The sequence below is a fragment of the Nannospalax galili genome, unplaced genomic scaffold (assembly GCF_000622305.1).
Source record: "Nannospalax galili isolate Female #2095 unplaced genomic scaffold, S.galili_v1.0 scaffold598, whole genome shotgun sequence".
Lineage (NCBI taxonomy): Eukaryota > Metazoa > Chordata > Mammalia > Rodentia > Spalacidae > Nannospalax > Nannospalax galili.
In genome coordinates this window covers 1,272,112-1,288,662 of record NW_008342423.1, presented here as the reverse complement: position 1 = coordinate 1,288,662, position 16,551 = coordinate 1,272,112, and the positions used below count along the sequence as shown (strand labels likewise).

The following is a 16,551-nucleotide window of genomic DNA, read 5'->3' as shown; positions in this document are numbered from 1 at the left end:
AGTATGTCAGAAATGGGGCGGGGGGGGGGGCAGGTGGACAGCAAAGATGAGCCACCAAAAGCAAGGACACTGACCTATACCTTCTGAGGAAACAGGCTTGTTCCTAATGAAGCAGGAAGTTCCTAGATTACTTTTAGCTGTCCAGGACACACATCAGCAGCTTCAGGTAACCAGGTGGTGAGATCACAAGGAACCTGACTGAGGAAATGCAGGGCAGCTGAAGAAAGTCTGCAGGGTAAGCAGGTGGGTGCAGTCTCAACCAACACCTCTAGGTTATCAAGATTAGAAGGAAAGATTATAAAAGTATCTGGTGTTGTGTTTGATTGATCAACTGATCGATTGATGTACTGAAAGCAGTAAGAGCTTCCATGACACCAAATAAACCAGTTCTGAGGTTTCCCCAAGATAAATTTAAAACGCTCAGCTTCTTCAGTGTTTCTTGCTGTCAGCCGGGGTGAGGGTGCATGCCTTTAATTCCAGGACCTGAGAGGCAGGTGGATCTCTGTGAGTTTGAGACCAGCCTGGTCTACATAGTGAGGTCCAGGCCAGCTGGAACTGTAGGGAGACCTTATCTCAACATGACCAAAAAATAGCTCTTTCTGCCATCTTGGTGCCAGTGGAAGCCTGCTGGGATCAGGACTTCTAAAAGACAATTATGTCTGGAAGGCTGTGGTGCAAGGCCACTTTTGCTGGCTATAAGTGAGGTCTCTGAAACCAAAGAGAGCATACAGCTCTTCTTAAAATCCAAGGTGTTTATGCCCAAAATGAAACTGAATTCTACTTAGGCAAGAGATGTGCTCATGTGTATAAAGCAAAAAACAACATAGTGACTCCTGGTGGCAAACCAAACGAGTAATTTGGGGAAAGGTAAGCCTTGGCCCATGGCAACAGTGGCAGGTTCGTGCCGAATTCCAAAGCAACCTGCAAACGCCATTGGACACAGAATCTGTGTGATACTAATACAGGCTGAAGTAGGAATCTACTTCACATAGGATTGGGAGTGCTCAGGGATTGGGTCTGGAGTGGATCAACCCTCTCAGCTTGCATACTCTTGCTGGTGAGACCCAGGTCTCCTGATATGCCCAAATGGGAAGCTGGGAAGGTAGGCTGCCACTCAGTCCACCCACACACCAACCAAGGACAGGGCTGGGTCTTGTACCCCACAGTGGCCCCAGCCTGCCCTAGGTGTGAGCAGGAATACAAGCTCAATGCTATGGAATGAAGGTGACCCCAAAACAGGCAAGTCAAAGGGGCTCTACGACCATACAGTAGAAAAGCTAAGTGGACTAGCATTCAGGCCACTACTGCAAAACCTACGCTAGGCATAGTTTTTCTTCGGTGTTCAAGTTCTCTTGTACTTTTTTTAAAGATACATTTTCAAGCCAGACTTGGTGGCACATGTCTTTAATCCCAGCACTCAGGAGGCAGAAGCAGGCAGATCATGGTGAGATCAAGGCCAGCTTGGTCTACATAGGGAGTTCTAGGTCAGCTGGGGCTACAGGCTCCTCCCTTTCTCTCTCAGGTACACTTATATACATGCAGGCAATACACACACACAAAGCTAATGTTGCATAGGAGTGCCAGAAACCTCCTCAGTGGAAACAAATCAGACCAATTCATGGAGGCAGCTTCTGGTACTCAGAACTAAAGTTGTATGTCTGCCACATGAAAGGAGAGCAGAGGAGGTGAGGGGGAAGGATGGGTCTGGTCCAGTTCTGGCCCAGAGCTAGTCCTATCCCTGCTGGTGGTATGGTGGCCTCAGTGTACCAGTTTCTGTGGCATAGACAACCTCAGCTTGTCAGAAGAGGGCATCAGATCCCCTGATCTGGAGTTTCAGGCGGTCCTGAGCTGCTTGATGTTGGTGGTAGGCACTGAACCTAGGTTCTCTGCAAGAGCAGAGCTCTTAACTGCTGCACCATCTCTCAAGCCCTTATGTCTGTTTTGGGTTTTTTCATGTTAAGACAAAGTCTCCCTAGTAGCCCCAGCTGGATATATACTCTATATTAATGGAATCAACTTTAAAATCTGTTAAGGTCATAGTTTTTGTTGATAGCCAAGTGCCTAGAAAAGCTATGGAATCTACCTAAATACACTAAGGGCAAGAAAGGAAATGACAGAATGTCCACCACCAGGAGAGAATAATGTAAACCAGTCTCTGGGCACCATTGTATCTATGCAAGTTTATCAAGTGTAACAAATATAACACTCTGGTGTGAGAAGTTTACAGTGGGAGGATGAGCCAGTCAAAGAGATATGGGGCATATGGGACTCACCTGGGCCAAGCTTTCTTATGAAACCAAAAAGTCTTTGGGTATTCAAGCATTTTATTGAATCAGATAAGGAATCTCCACATTGTTACATACACTGACTGTATACAATTATGAGGGCCTGACACTTGTTTACAAAAATACAGCTGAGTAGTAGATTGCAAGTCTAAAACTTCAAGACATTCAAAAAGCTAACACAGTAAAGGTCATGCAAATTCTACAACAGTGAATCATGACAGAGCTCACTCTTTATCTTTAAAGCCCATGTTTTTAGCCAGAGAAATCTGAGAGTAATAGGTTATCACTAGTCAGATACACATTTTCAAGAATATTAAACCTCTTGCCACTTACAACCTTGCTTGATTAGAAATAACCCTAATCATAGAAAAGGGTATCTTTCTTTAAAAGCAAAATGTATGCCTTTTTTTTCATATTAGACTTTGAAATTCCACTAAGTACATTCGCACATACCTGATCCAGGAATCGAGCCGATGATAATTTTTCCACTTACATACACACATACACACACACACACAAATCTGTCAAAGATAAAGCATTCTGAATACTAAAGAAACTGAGAAGCAAAACCATTCAGCGAGGCTGTAAAATAATCTGGTCTAAGTAACTTGGGTGAGTGACATTAAGAACCTTGAGACCTTAGTGATTTTTTTCCTCAGGTGGCAGCTTTGAACTTCTCTACAACAAACCGCTAATGATTAGATTTAGAATGATAGCTGATGAAAAGGCTCTGCTAAGTGTGTGCTGTATCTGTTCATATCTACATAAGACATAGCCACCATACCAGATGGGGTAGGCAGATAAAGATCCTTTCACAAGCTGCTTCCTTCCCCCACACCCTTCAAACTCCCTGTTGTCAACCCCAAACCTATACCAAATCCCCTTGTTTTTAAGCCCAAAGGTCAATTCTGGATTCAAACGTGCCTGAACTAAGTTCACAGGAAACAACATTAAAATGAAGGGACAGAGTTAAATTCACTCAGCAGCAAACATTAATATATGTATGTGCGTCTGTCCCACGAAACACAATGCCTGGAGAAACCACAAAGAGTAAGATACCCATATTATTAAAAAAAGACCTTGAAGGAAGTCATAATTGTATTTTATAGCAGTTGAACTGACCCACCAAGTGCTTAATGACCACAAACTGTTTCTGCAACTAAAACTAAGAGAGTTACAGGGAGTTGGGAATACATGTTAGATACTAACGGATCTTCAAGCTTTGAAGATGTCATTGCATGAAGAAAATTATGGGAAACACTGTTCCCGATAATTACGTACACCCGTAGTGTAACATATGGAGATCACTGTCTCCGATATAGACACTGTGGTAGGCAAAAACTACCATGTTCTTTATACATTATGGAAGACACTGCTCCCGATAATGTGAGTTAGGTTTGTGACAAAGGTACTGGAAATTTTGCAATTTGAATTTAGTTACATCTTAAATAAACTGAGCTTAAAATTTTTCAGGTTAAGTACTACCACAGCCCTCAAATTACATTTATTTATAACCTGGCCAAAATCGAATTTAGAAAAATTTTTATCTGGATGGTTAAATAGAAGTCTAACTTAATTAGCAATCTTTAATTAAATTTTAATTATTTTCCAATTCTTAGTGTTATTTGGCTTGTGGCTTTTCCTAAAACCCTCAAGTATTGACCATAAGTGCAAAACTTCCAGTATCTGTTGAGTTTTATTAGCAGATGCTGCTTTTATTTAAAAAAAAAAACAAAAACGACAGTATAACTGTCATAATTATGGAAGGCACTGCTTCCGATAATTATCTTCTATAAAAAAACTATTTATAGTGAACTCTGTCACTGATAAATAAACAATAAATATCTCAGTGCCAAAATGGTAGAAAGCTTCCTCAAAAGATTAACACTTTGACCAAAATTTGGCAGTGTGTTCTTTACAGTCTGACAAAATGAGTCTAAGATGTGTTCTTTTTCAGAATATTTTGGAAAAAAGAAAACAAAGAACTAAACAAAGAATTATCAGGGCAGATGTCAGAGGAAAAGAAAATGTCTTTGGCTTCTGGTATCCTCTTTTCATAAATAATGTTGAGATTAACACAGTAAGGCCTTAATCCTGCAATATTCTGTTGAACTTCATTGTACCTAGCTGAAGGACCTCTATTTCAGCCTCACTAGTGAGAAAACATATCTTTGAAACTTATCTGTTTCATTTAGAAACCAGCTAAATCCTTATGAAGGGCATATATCTGGTTTGGCGAATAAGGTTTAACAACCTAGGATCACCTATTTAGCATCAAATTAAGATGAAGTAATCAGACCCAGCTACCACTTTGACCCTTTAGCAGACACTACGCCTTGCTCAATTCAAAAGATACCAGCTAATGTCCTCAGGATTTAGAGTGATGTTCCTATCATTGGTTCTGACATTTCATAACTATGATGCAAAGAGACAGTTCATTAAAAAGCACTCAAAATTCTAAACATAATCTGAGAATATAGCCTATCATGAACATTTAAAGTGGTTATTCACTTTAATTTGAAGTGCAGGTACACACTTTGTCTGTATTGAAAGCTGTTGCCTAAAGACATCTAGTAGTATCAAGATGACTGGGTAGAATTTTAACCAGGTTTCATAGCTCTAATGAAAATTCAGCACAATCAGTACAAGTCCAGAAACAGACTACCCTGACACGTTATGGGTGTCATGGTTAAAACTCATTGTCTATATCCCAAATGTCACCAGAAAGGGCATTTGCAACTCCCTGAATAGTCCAAGTAGCTAGAGCCAACTGGTTTCTGAACAGTGTTTCATTAAAAGCACCATTATTTTTCTGACGCAACTTCAAATGCTCAACTAAAGCTGAGAGAGTATGAGAGCCAGAGCCCCAGAAGATGTGTCGGAAAGGAGACTCTCTTGGAGATACATAGGGTGACAGGAAGTGATACTCCACCTACAAAATAAAGCAGACGAGACAGCTTACATAGTGCTCTGACTTGTGAGGAAAATACCCAACACGGTAAACCATTCTTCTCTTCAAATGTTAAATTTCCTCCAAATTTGAGAATCCTGAGAACACAGCTATGTATGTATGTATGTATGTATGTATGTATGTATGTATGTATGTGTCTTTTTTGAGACAGGGTCTCCCTGTAGCTCCAGATGGCCTGGAACTCATTATGGAGACCAAGCTGGCCTCAAACTCAGAGATCTTCCTACCTCTGCCTCCCAAGTGCTGGGATTAAAGGCATGCATCACCACACCCAGCCCATTATAAAGTTAAGAGTCTAAAGCAAATTGTCTAATCTGAAGTGAATTTAATTGTACTGAGTTGTTTTTTGAGACAGGGTCTCACTATGTAAACCTGGCTAGCCTTGATCTATAAATCAGAGATCTTCTTGCCTCTGACTCCTGAGTACTACTTAAAGGCATGTGTCACCTATGCTTGCTGTCTTCAAAAATGGTTTTAAAGCCAAAAAGTGAGTATCTCCTGTATTTCTGGATTAATGTTAGTTTGAGATGTTGCTAAATCTGTGTTCAATTCTAAAGCAGCAAATGATTCTAGGCTCCTCAAGTTTGTTACATACTTTTTTTATTTTTTTATTTATTATTTTTGATTTTGTGTGTTTGAGTGTATTGCCTGCATATAGGTAAGTGCACCCATGTCATGCAAAGCCCTCAGAGGACAGAGAGGCCGTCAGATCCCCTGGAACTGGAGTTACAGACAGTTGTTAGCTGCCATGTGGGTGCTGGGATTTGAATCCAGGTCTTCTGCTTTGAACAACCAGTGTTCTTAACCGCTGAGCTATGTCTCCAGCCCCTACATACTTTTTATTAATGGAAGCTGTATTAACTTAAAATATATACTTTAGTCCCCTTTTTAAGAGTTTACTTACTTTCATAATACGGTCATTGATTTCCCTCATGACAAATCTGTTTGTTTTCTCAGCATTATGGAAATCAGTTGTTAGTCTGGATGTAGCACGGAAGAAATCTCCACGGGCAGAATATAGCCACTGTAGACTCAGGCCCATCTCCTGTCAAACAGAGATATTAAATTCACCATAAGTTCTGTTTCTGATTTTTGAGGCAGGGTCACACTCTATAGCCAAGGCTTAGCTGGCCACATGGCTCAGTGGATAAAGGAACCAGGGGCCTGATGACTGAGTTCAAATCCCGAGAACCCACATGATTAACAAAACCAACTCAACTTGTCCTCTGACCGCTACACACCGTGGTAACCCCCAACCCCACAAAATTAAACGTTAAAAAACACTGAATTGCTTGTCATCACATGACAAAATGGTGTAGCTCTGCACAAGACATGTTGCACAGGAAGACAAAGAACTATCAGGCCAAGTCCAACTTTTTTTGAGACAGTCTCATGTAGCCCAAGCTTGCCTCCCAATCTGTATGTATCTGAAGCTTGCTTTGAACTCCTGATCCTCCTGTCTCCACCTCCCAAGTACTACAATTATAGGTGTATGCCACCATGCCCAGCATTTTCAACCTTCTGACATTAGGGAAATGATGTTAGCATTTACTAAGTTCATGCTCACTACCCCCCAACCTCCGCCCCACTCAAGACGCTGGGTATGGTAGTACACATGTAATCCCATAATTTGGGAGGCTGAGGCAGAAGACTCATGCAAGTTCAACAACACCAGACTGGACTATTTAACAAGATTCTGTCTGAGAAGAAAACAGAGAAAAGTTGATTTCATAGAGGTTAAGAGTAAAATGCTGGTTAACAATAGCTGAACAGTGGCAAGGAGGGAAGCATGGGTAAGTTAATCAGAGAGTACTGAGTTCAGACAAAGCAGCTTAAAAAATGCTTACCTTTATATCTGCTCTGAATTGGTTCAGATCCTTCACAAATGACAGTATTTTGTTGTTATACATGTCATAGTCCAGGTTCAGTTCAACATCATGGGTAAGTTTAATAATGAACTGACCAGCCACTTCTGCTGCTGCACGTACTATTTTGTTCAGCTGAGGAATTTTCTGAATCAATATGTCATAGGTATCCAAGGCAGTACTCAAGTAAGGATAATCCGAGTCCTAGAATATAAAGAAAGGCTACTGTACTGATGTATAATCAATAACAATTTCTGAGCTCAAGTAGTTAAGAGGGCCCAGTATCCGTTAGGTGACTAACAAAACTACCTGTCACTCTACCTGTGACCCCAGAGGATCCTGACCTGGCCTCCGCAGGCACCCACACATGTTATCTTTTAAAAGATAACAGCCATGGGGCTGGAGAGATGGCTCAGCGGTTAAGAGCATTGATTGCTCTTGCAGAGGACCTGGGTTCGATTTCCAGTACCCACATAGCAGCTACGAACCGTCCTTAACTCCAGTTCCAGGGGAATCCGAAGCCCTCTTCTGACCTCCGCGGCATTGCACGACGCGGGTGCACTCACATACATGTAGGCAATACACTCATACACATAAAACAAAAAAATTAAAAAAAAAAAAAAAAGATAACAGACTTTGAATTTTTCCATTGTTTCTCATATATTCCTACCTATTTTTCTCTTAGCTGTAGCTTTAAAAAGTTATTCTTTGGGGTTCTATAGAATCCCATCATTCTACCCTGAACAGATTTCTGGCCAAATAAAAAAGCTTATAAGAAGATTACAAAGCTTTTTCTTCCTTCTCTCTGGGAAGTTTCGCCATATTAATAGAGACAGAAGCGCACACATGAAATTTACTTCCAATATGAAATTACTCTTGGACTAAAATTTACCTTCTTCCTAATCAGCTCTTGGTCCACTAATGAATGTTACTTTTCTAAAAATGCTTTGTGCATCTTCATTAGGCAACTTTAGTAATTATTTCTTACTCTTTTTTTCCCTTGTCTTTAAAAAATATTTTTTATTTTATGTGTATGAATGTATTGTCTGCATGTGCAGTGCCAGTGGAAGTCAGAAGAGGGTGTTGGGAGTCCCCTGGAACTAGTGGTATGGATGATTGCTAGCTGCCATGTGGTACTAAGAATTGAACCTGGGTCCTCTGCAACCACTAAGTCATCGCTCCTTTCTTAGTCTTTTTGAGACAGGGTGTCTCTATAGCCCCACCTGACCTGGGACTCAGATCCACACCCAGCTTATTTCTTACTCTTCAACTCTATTCCCCACTTTGACCTCAATTCATTTTAACACTGTTTTTCTCTACGACCAAATCTATTACCCAACACTGCTAGCCTTTTACATCTCACACTACATTAGCATTTTTTAAAAAACATGGCCATCTGCTGGGTGTGGTGGCTCATGCCTTTAGTCCCAGCACTCGGGAGGCAGAGGCAGGCGCCTCTCTGTGAGTTCAAGGCCAGCCTGGTCTACATAGTGAGTTCCAGGACAGCTGGGGCTACAGGGAGACCCTGTCTCAAAAAGACAAAAAACAAAAAAACAAAACAAAAAGGCCATCCAAGGCAGGTAACCTGAATTCCATCCCTGTAACCCACTCCTGTATGTTATCCTCTGACCTCCATAGAAGCCATGGCACATTAAATGTGTTAAAAGAAAAAAAGAGGGCCTGGAGGACCCCAGTTCAATTCCCAGCACAGGTATTGCAGCTGATAACTCTAGTTCCAGGGATCTGACGCTTTCTACCCTCCACAGGCATACACAGCACAGCTGTGGTATACTTACATCCATACAGGTAAAAGACTCATATACAATGCTTAATTAAAAAGACCATCCATGAAATCCTTCAACCCTCAGAACTGTTCTTCCTGATGTATCAAACATGCATCATGACCAGCTATTTCAATATCCTTCATCTTGTTGCTCCAGCAAAGATCAGTGATATTAGCACATTCCAGTCATGTTAGTCTCCATATCGAGACCTTTCATTATGCCCCATCCTAGTGTTAGTCCAGTTAGGACCTAGATTTCACTGGATTAACAATCTGGTAACAAGTTAATAGCTCCCACCCTTACTCTCCAATACTAATGGTAGGATCTTGTCATCCTTAGAACATCCTACTACAATTGTCCAACTCTGGCACACCAGCAAAGCCTTCATCACTGTTTACTCTGCACAGGCTTCTACGTCTTTGGATTGGCTCTTCTAAGAAGCCAATTTCATTTCAGTACATTGCAGTCAACGTTCAGTCTCATAATCTTGTATTTGGTTCGTTTTGGTACTTCAGACAATACTTCAACATCTAGAACATTTGATAGTATCCAATGAGTGTTGTTTGAATGTTTGATAAACATTTGAATCCTATACTATTCAACAAGGAGCCCCTGGCTACTCCATCATTTTAGAAATTAAGTCTTGCTATTAAAACTCATGTCACTGATATTTTAAGCAAAAACTCAAATGACAAGCTGAGATGAAGTCTGTTATGACTAATAAGAAAATATGTGATTACATGTGTATAACTTCTTAAAATCTTCAGCATTCTTCAGTCTTACCTCACAAAAACAGAAAGAAACAGCTGGAATTCCAGAATGTGCAAGAAAAGGGAAAGCAGCATCATCAAGAGAAAGTTTCTCACTGCAAGGAAAGCAAGAATATCTTTAGAAAGTTTTCTAAATGCAGACTATGCTCCCATGTGCCCCAACACCACCTTCAAATCCTTTCCCAAACAGAATCCCTATGGGTAGAGCTAAGCTCACTGCAAGGTTAGGTTTAGATCAACCCAATACAGAGGCTGCTGGGCATTTCTGCTTTTCTATGAGCTTGTTCGTTCCCTTTTCTCAACTTACACTTTGTTGTTCCAGTTGCTGTCCCGATACAGAGGCTGCCCATCAAGTGGGTGCTTCACCTATAAAATAAGAAATGTACCATTAAAACTTATTCAGGCTAGTCACTAACATGCTTTTCTCTATAAATACCTAAAATTTTTGTTCTATCTCCCTCAAAAAAATTAAGACAAAACAATCAACTTTTTAAAGTTATTCCTATTAGACTGTACTGTCAGTCCCTCAGTTACTGTGAGAAAGTCTTGACAATCTTATAGATAGCTACACATAATTACCTACATGGTATGCCTGTCTTCCTGCTCATTTATTTGTAGTTTTAGATAACTGGCCTAATGTGTTATTCAAATCCACTTAAACCTTCCTTAACAGTCTCACTTAAAAACCTGCTGTGGGCATCTAATATACATCTTGGGCCTCAGGGCAATTTTACTATATAATCCTAAATAGACTATTCTTTGAGACTAATATAATACTCCTTCACCTTACAGGGTCCAGTGAGTAAAGAGGAATAACCCAAGAGCATGACTTAAATAATATTACTATAGAATTTATGTTACTGTTCTTAAATGGTGCTTTTCATCTTATGTAAATGACAAGTTATACATTTTTGTACTAAGTATATACTCACATCTTGCATTGTCTTCTCAATAAGTGTATATAATAGTGGGCTAGCAGAAACCTTGAAGTTGCTGGTACCTGTAAAGAAATTATTTAACAATTTCCCTTTTTTGGTCAAGCAATTTTCATAAGGATAATGCTACAACCAAAAGTATGCAACAAAGACAGGAACCTAAATCTGTAGGCCATAGGATAATAATTTAGACGGAAGAATAACAATTTAGGAGTTAAGTGTGGTTTGTTCTTTGTTTATCTGCTTGTTTTGGCAGTACTGGGGATTGGGCTCTACTTAAGTCCCATCTTGAGATCAAGTCCCAATATGTAGCTGAGGCTGTCCTCATCTCTAGCTTCTGAGTGCTGGGATTACAGCCATGGGCCATAATACCTGGTTAGAGCCAAGTTCTTTAGCAACAATGGTATTCTAACTTAACTCACTAAGGCTTTTAATCCTAGTTTGTGGATTTCAACGTTGGTGCTTGCTTTTTAAAGCAGTTTTTAAGTTCACAGCAAAACTGAGAAAGGTACCTAACTTATCCCCATATATGTAGTCGCCTGCTATCAAATATATCCTGATTTTTAAAAAATCTTTGAGGGGCTGGAGAGATGGCGCAGTGGTTAAGAACACTGACTGTTCTTGCAGAAGACCCGGGTTTGAATCCCAGCACCCACATAGCAGCTAACAACTGTCCGTAACTCCAGTTAAGGGATACGACAGCCTCTTCTGTCCTCCCGACATGGGTGCACTTACCTACATGCAGGCGATACACACATACATACAAAATAAAAATAAATAATTTTAAAAATAAAAAATATATATATTTTTGATTCACTCAGGTTAGGTCACTGGCCAGCTACCATAAGCTTCCTATATGGCATATTTTCTGTTGTAGATGACTGATCTCAGATGTAGTTGAATACAAATCTTTCTTTCCAGTGTACACATTTGACACTTCTCAGCTCACTTACTGATTACATACACCTGCACTTAATATTCAAACTCCTTGAAGTTTAGACTATCCAGCACTTCCGCCAGTATGCAGCTACCTTGTAGTATTTGAATTTGTTCTCTACAAGTACCATTCTAGATGGCATGCTTCTGGTCTAAAACAGCCCACACTAGTGGTTCTAAAACTTTAAGGGCAAATGTACACTGTTAAATTTTTCTGCTGTTGTTTCCTAAGTACTTCACCTAAATTAAAAGGAAAACAACCAGTGTAAAGAATGCTTACCAAGAACAACTTTATCCAGATTGATGTAAGTGAAAGCTTTTAAATGCAAAGAGGTCAGGTATCCCTAGAAATGAAAACAATGTATTAATATGCATTCATTAATAAGCATTACAGGGTAGCTGCTGTTAGAAATTCATTTTGAAATCTGAATCCTACTGAGATTTACTATACAAAAACAAAAATAGTATGAAACCTAAAAGCATGTTTCTGGAGTTGATTTTAGACCAATACACATTCAGGTGCCCATTCTGGGCACAGATAATCTATAAATATTACCTCCAGCCATTCAGTGGCACCAACAGCTCCAAAATCTCCTGCACTCCAGCTTGCAAAGATAATGCTTCTGCTGAGTCTAAACCCACCTAAAAGAGAACAAAACAATCATTTTTACACTGGGAAAGATTACAAATGGGGAGGGGGTAACTGAAGGTGAGTCAGAAGCACTTAATTCAAGATAGTAGATTAAAAACATTTTCCTGGGGGCTGGAGAGATGGCTCAGCAGTTGAGAGCACTGACTGTTCTTGCAGAGGACCCGGGTTCGATTCCCAGCACCCACATGGCGGCTATGAACTGTCCTTAACTCCAGTTCCAGGGGAATCCAAAGCTCTCTTCTGACCTCCGTGTCATTGCATGACACAGGTGCACTCACATACATGCAAGGCAATACACTCATACACATAAAATAAAAAACAAACAAAAAACATTTTCCTTTTTGATGCCCCCTCCCCCCGTCCCCCGGGCAAAAAGCACTGAAGGACTAGGGAGAAATTTTAAAGTAAAGGACATAATGGACAAATAACATTCTTGTATACATTGTAGGTCCACCATATTGGTAATGTCCTTACAACTTTATTCATTTTCTGCACATTACTTTGTAGAACAAAAATTATTTGACTTGTTAAGTATGATGTCTGTCTTCTTTGACAGCCATTTGCTTAGAAGCAAGTCACTACAAACATGGAATTTTTGCAGGGAGGAGGAGGGAGTATAAATCTGATTAAGGTATATTATATGAAATGCACAAAAACTCAGTAAAAATATTAAAAAAAACAAGCAAGGCGTTGTGGTGCATGCCTTTAATCCCAGCACCCAGCCTGGTCTACATATCGAGATCCGGGTCAGCTGGGGCTACAGGGAGATCCTGTCTCAAAAAGACCAAATAATAATAATAATAATGAATTTTTAAAAAATACACCAGGTGTACTGCATTCATTTAATCCCAACCCTCAGCAGGCAGTCTCAGCAGATCTGTGAGTTCAAGGCCAGCCTGGTCTACATAGAGTTCCAGGTCAGCTGGGGCTTCAGGGAGATCCTGTCTCAAAAAGACACCCCACCCCCCAAAAAACCCCACAGGATTTTAAATTTTATTTAGAGAATCTGTTGTCCAAGCTGGCTTAACCTTATGAATTCAAGCAATGCCCCTGCATTTGGTTACTGAGAAGCTGAGGCTGTAGGTGTATGCCATCACACCTGGCTAAACATGATTTTTTTATTTTATTAAGTAGAATAAAAGCACAATGTTTTTCCAGAGGTTTCCAGCTCCTTTGGGCACTGCATGTGTCACTGTCCTCCATTCCACCAATTGCCCTTGATATGTACTTTCCAACATTAATGCATTTTGTGTAAGTTAAGCACTGCAATTAAACCTTAACCCAAAGAATGTGACCAGTTTGCATATGTGTTAGACATGGGCATAAAAATGGCAAATAGCATGAAAGAATTTGAAAGCTGAGCAAGTAATAGTTGTTAGACTATAGCACATTAGTATAATGGTATGCCACTGTTTTCAGAGAAATTCCTCAAGTACCAAGTTAGATCTGCATCCTTGTGTACATGTTAAACCAAGAATTAAGGCTCAGCATAATACTGTCCAGTGTATAGACAATTCCTTGTGCAATGAAGACATTTCACAATCATTTCAAAGTTGAGTCAGTTAAAACAATTTTCTTTGTATTAAAGGGCCTGCCGTAAGAGAATCATAAAATTACAAGGAAAAGTGCTGCAGAAGAGAACATCTAGAACTACATGTAACTCACAAATATTCTAAGGTCCAAATTTTCTACTGTACCTTTTGAGACCATATCTGAGAATGTCCGGGCAAGTTCCAACAGAAGACCTGTTCCCACACTAGATTTTACAGCTCCAGGACCCCAAGAATCTCTCTGGGCTCCTACGACAATATACCGGTCTTTTTTTTTAAAAAAAAAAAAAGAAAAGAAAGTCAAAAGAAAAATACACAATCAGCTTTGAAACTGTTTTTTGTTTGTTTGTTTTGAGACAGAGTCTCAACTATGTAGCCAAGACTAGCAAGGAACTTAGGATTCTCTTGCCTCAGCCTTACTACTGGTGTTGATGTCACCACGTTTCTATTAAAGAAATTTAAAATACACCTGTCAGTAGAACAGCAAAAATACAGTGTTAGGTATTAAGGATAAAAGAGCCTAACTTCAGAGGTGACTTGGGTGCTAGATTAAAAAGTCACAGGACAAACTAATCTGTCCTGCCAGGCCCTGTTCATGTTGCTACTCTTTTACTACATTACCCATGAAGTTTTACTCACTGACTACTAAATGATTATGCCTATGACTGCATTTTAGATAATCTATTCCAGGGACTGGCAAACTGTAGCTTGCACATTCACACATTATTTACCAGGTATGCCTTATTCCATGCTACACGGACAGAACTGAATAGTTGTACCAGGTACTACATAGCTCACAAACCATTTACCTACCCCCTTAAGAAAACTTCTTACTTATGAAACAGTCAGTAAACTTTTTATTTATTATTTTACATATATATATAGTTTTTTTTTTTTTTTGGTCTTTGAGAAAGAGTCTCCATGTAGCCCCAGCTGGCCTGGAACTCACTCTGTATACCAGGCTGGCCTTGAACTCACAAGAGATCCTCCTGCCTCTGCCTCCCAAGTGCTGGGATTAATGATATACATCACCATACCCAGCTCATATACACATTTTTAAAAAAGGTATGCCAAGGGCCAGGTGTGGTGATGCATGCCTTTATTTCCAGCACTCAGGAGGCAGAAGTAGGCAGATCAATGTGAAATTGAGGCCAGCCTGGTCTACATAGCTGGGATTACAGGTGTGCACCACCACACCCAGCTTAAATGAGTAAGTTTTAACTGAGAGTAAAGAGCCCACATATGACAACAGGGGGCAGAATGATAATTTAAGGCAGAGTTTCCAACTATAATGGTTAGTTTTAAAATACTGATTTCCAGGGCTTGAGAGATGGCTCAGTGGTTAAGAGCACTGACTGCTCTTGCAGAAGACCTGGGTTCAAATCCCAGCACCCACATGTGGCTAATAACCATCTGACGTTCTCTCCTGACTTCTTCAGGCATTGCACGACACAGGTGCACTTAAATACATGCAGGCAATACACTCACACACAAAAAAGAAAAATAGTGTTTTGAGGCCAGCCAGGACTACACAGTAAGACCCTGTCTCAGTGAAAAGTGCCCATGTGCACACATAAGCAAACCCACCCACGGACAAGCTCACACAGATCTCTCTCACACACACTTGCATGCAAGCAAGCAAGCAAGCAAGCACACACACACACACGGAGGCAGAGTTCATTTCAGGGCAATAATAACTAAGAAAAACAGAAAGTACCTGGTTCCTCAAAGCCTTTAATAACTCCAAATATGTTAAGTATTCTTATCTCTTTTAGCACATTATTCACAGCAAGCTTCACATTTCCATTCTCTGTGGACTGAAGCCTACACGAAGAGTCTGTGTTCCAGCTACGAGGGCACTCTCCTACCATGTTTCTAGGAATAGAAAATAGGCATTAGAATTCTGAGATTCTTTCTTCGGTTTACAAAATCTTATTTTCTGTCTACCATAAAAGGAAAATAGCTATAGCTTACATTTAAAATACATGCCAACATGGATTTAGAAGGAAGGTGTGATAACCAACCTCGGATAAACTTGAGACACCTTGTGAAGGACCCTCAATTGAGGAATTTTCTTCAAATTAGCCTGTGGCTCTACCTGTGGGGCATTTTCTTGATTGCTAACTGATGAAGGCCCAGTCTACTGTGGCCTGGCACTATCCTTGCGCAGGTAGGCCTGGGCTATATAAGAAAGGTAGATAAGCAAGCCAAGGGAAACAAGCTAGTAAGCAGCATTCCTCTGGTTCTGCCCCCATGTTCCTGTCTTGGCTTCCCTTGATGGGGGCTGAAACCTGAAAGGTGAAATAAACTCTTTCCTTCCCTACCCTTGTTCTGGTCAGTGTTATAACCCAGCGACAGAAACCAAACTGAAACAGAACATGTCATCAAAAAAAGTCCATTTATGTTTTAGACAGATGTACTCATCTAATATGAGCACTACTTGGAAGGCAGAGGCAGGAGAATCTCTGTTCAAGGCTAGCCTGGTCTACATAGCCAGTGCTATGTAAGGACACTCTGCCTCAAAAAAATTTTTTTTAAAGTATATATTTTCAAGCTTCCCAATACTCTCTACTAACAAGGGTAATATGTATCCTTATCAAAGGACATCAAAAGGATATTCCAGGTGCTAATAGTAAATATGTTCATTTACCCAATTCTTCCTGTTATCCAGTACCAACTGCTCCAATGGGGCTAACTTAAAGTCAAAATATTTTTGTCCCTCACTACACTAAGATAGGTGTTGGGTAGTAGTCAGTAGGAACTACCTATTACAAATTCCTCTTGGGATTACCAATAGCCACCC

The 16,551-nt window shown here is 40.2% G+C and overlaps 1 protein-coding gene and 1 pseudogene across 3 annotated transcripts in view; one reads left to right on the top strand and one right to left on the bottom strand.

The window, feature by feature from the left end:
* The first annotated feature begins 655 nt into the window (after positions 1-655).
* LOC103738538 lies at positions 656-992 on the top strand (annotated as a pseudogene).
* A 1,312-nt stretch (positions 993-2,304) lies between these two features.
* The window catches only part of Tfrc (transferrin receptor), a 30,806-nt gene continuing 16,559 nt past the window's right edge, over positions 2,305-16,551 (bottom strand). For all 3 annotated transcript variants that reach the window (XM_008838533.2, XM_008838534.3, XM_017799494.2), the window contains exons 10-19: positions 15,466-15,623; positions 13,896-14,015; positions 12,103-12,188; positions 11,827-11,890; positions 10,608-10,675; positions 9,983-10,041; positions 9,689-9,770; positions 7,104-7,325; positions 6,161-6,301; positions 2,305-5,217 (exon numbers count right to left, since the gene is read on the bottom strand). In XM_008838533.2, coding sequence (XP_008836755.1) covers positions 4,975-5,217; positions 6,161-6,301; positions 7,104-7,325; positions 9,689-9,770; positions 9,983-10,041; positions 10,608-10,675; positions 11,827-11,890; positions 12,103-12,188; positions 13,896-14,015; positions 15,466-15,623 — 1,243 coding nt within the window. In that variant the 3' untranslated portion in view covers positions 2,305-4,974. The remainder of the gene's footprint in view (positions 5,218-6,160; positions 6,302-7,103; positions 7,326-9,688; positions 9,771-9,982; positions 10,042-10,607; positions 10,676-11,826; positions 11,891-12,102; positions 12,189-13,895; positions 14,016-15,465; positions 15,624-16,551) is intronic.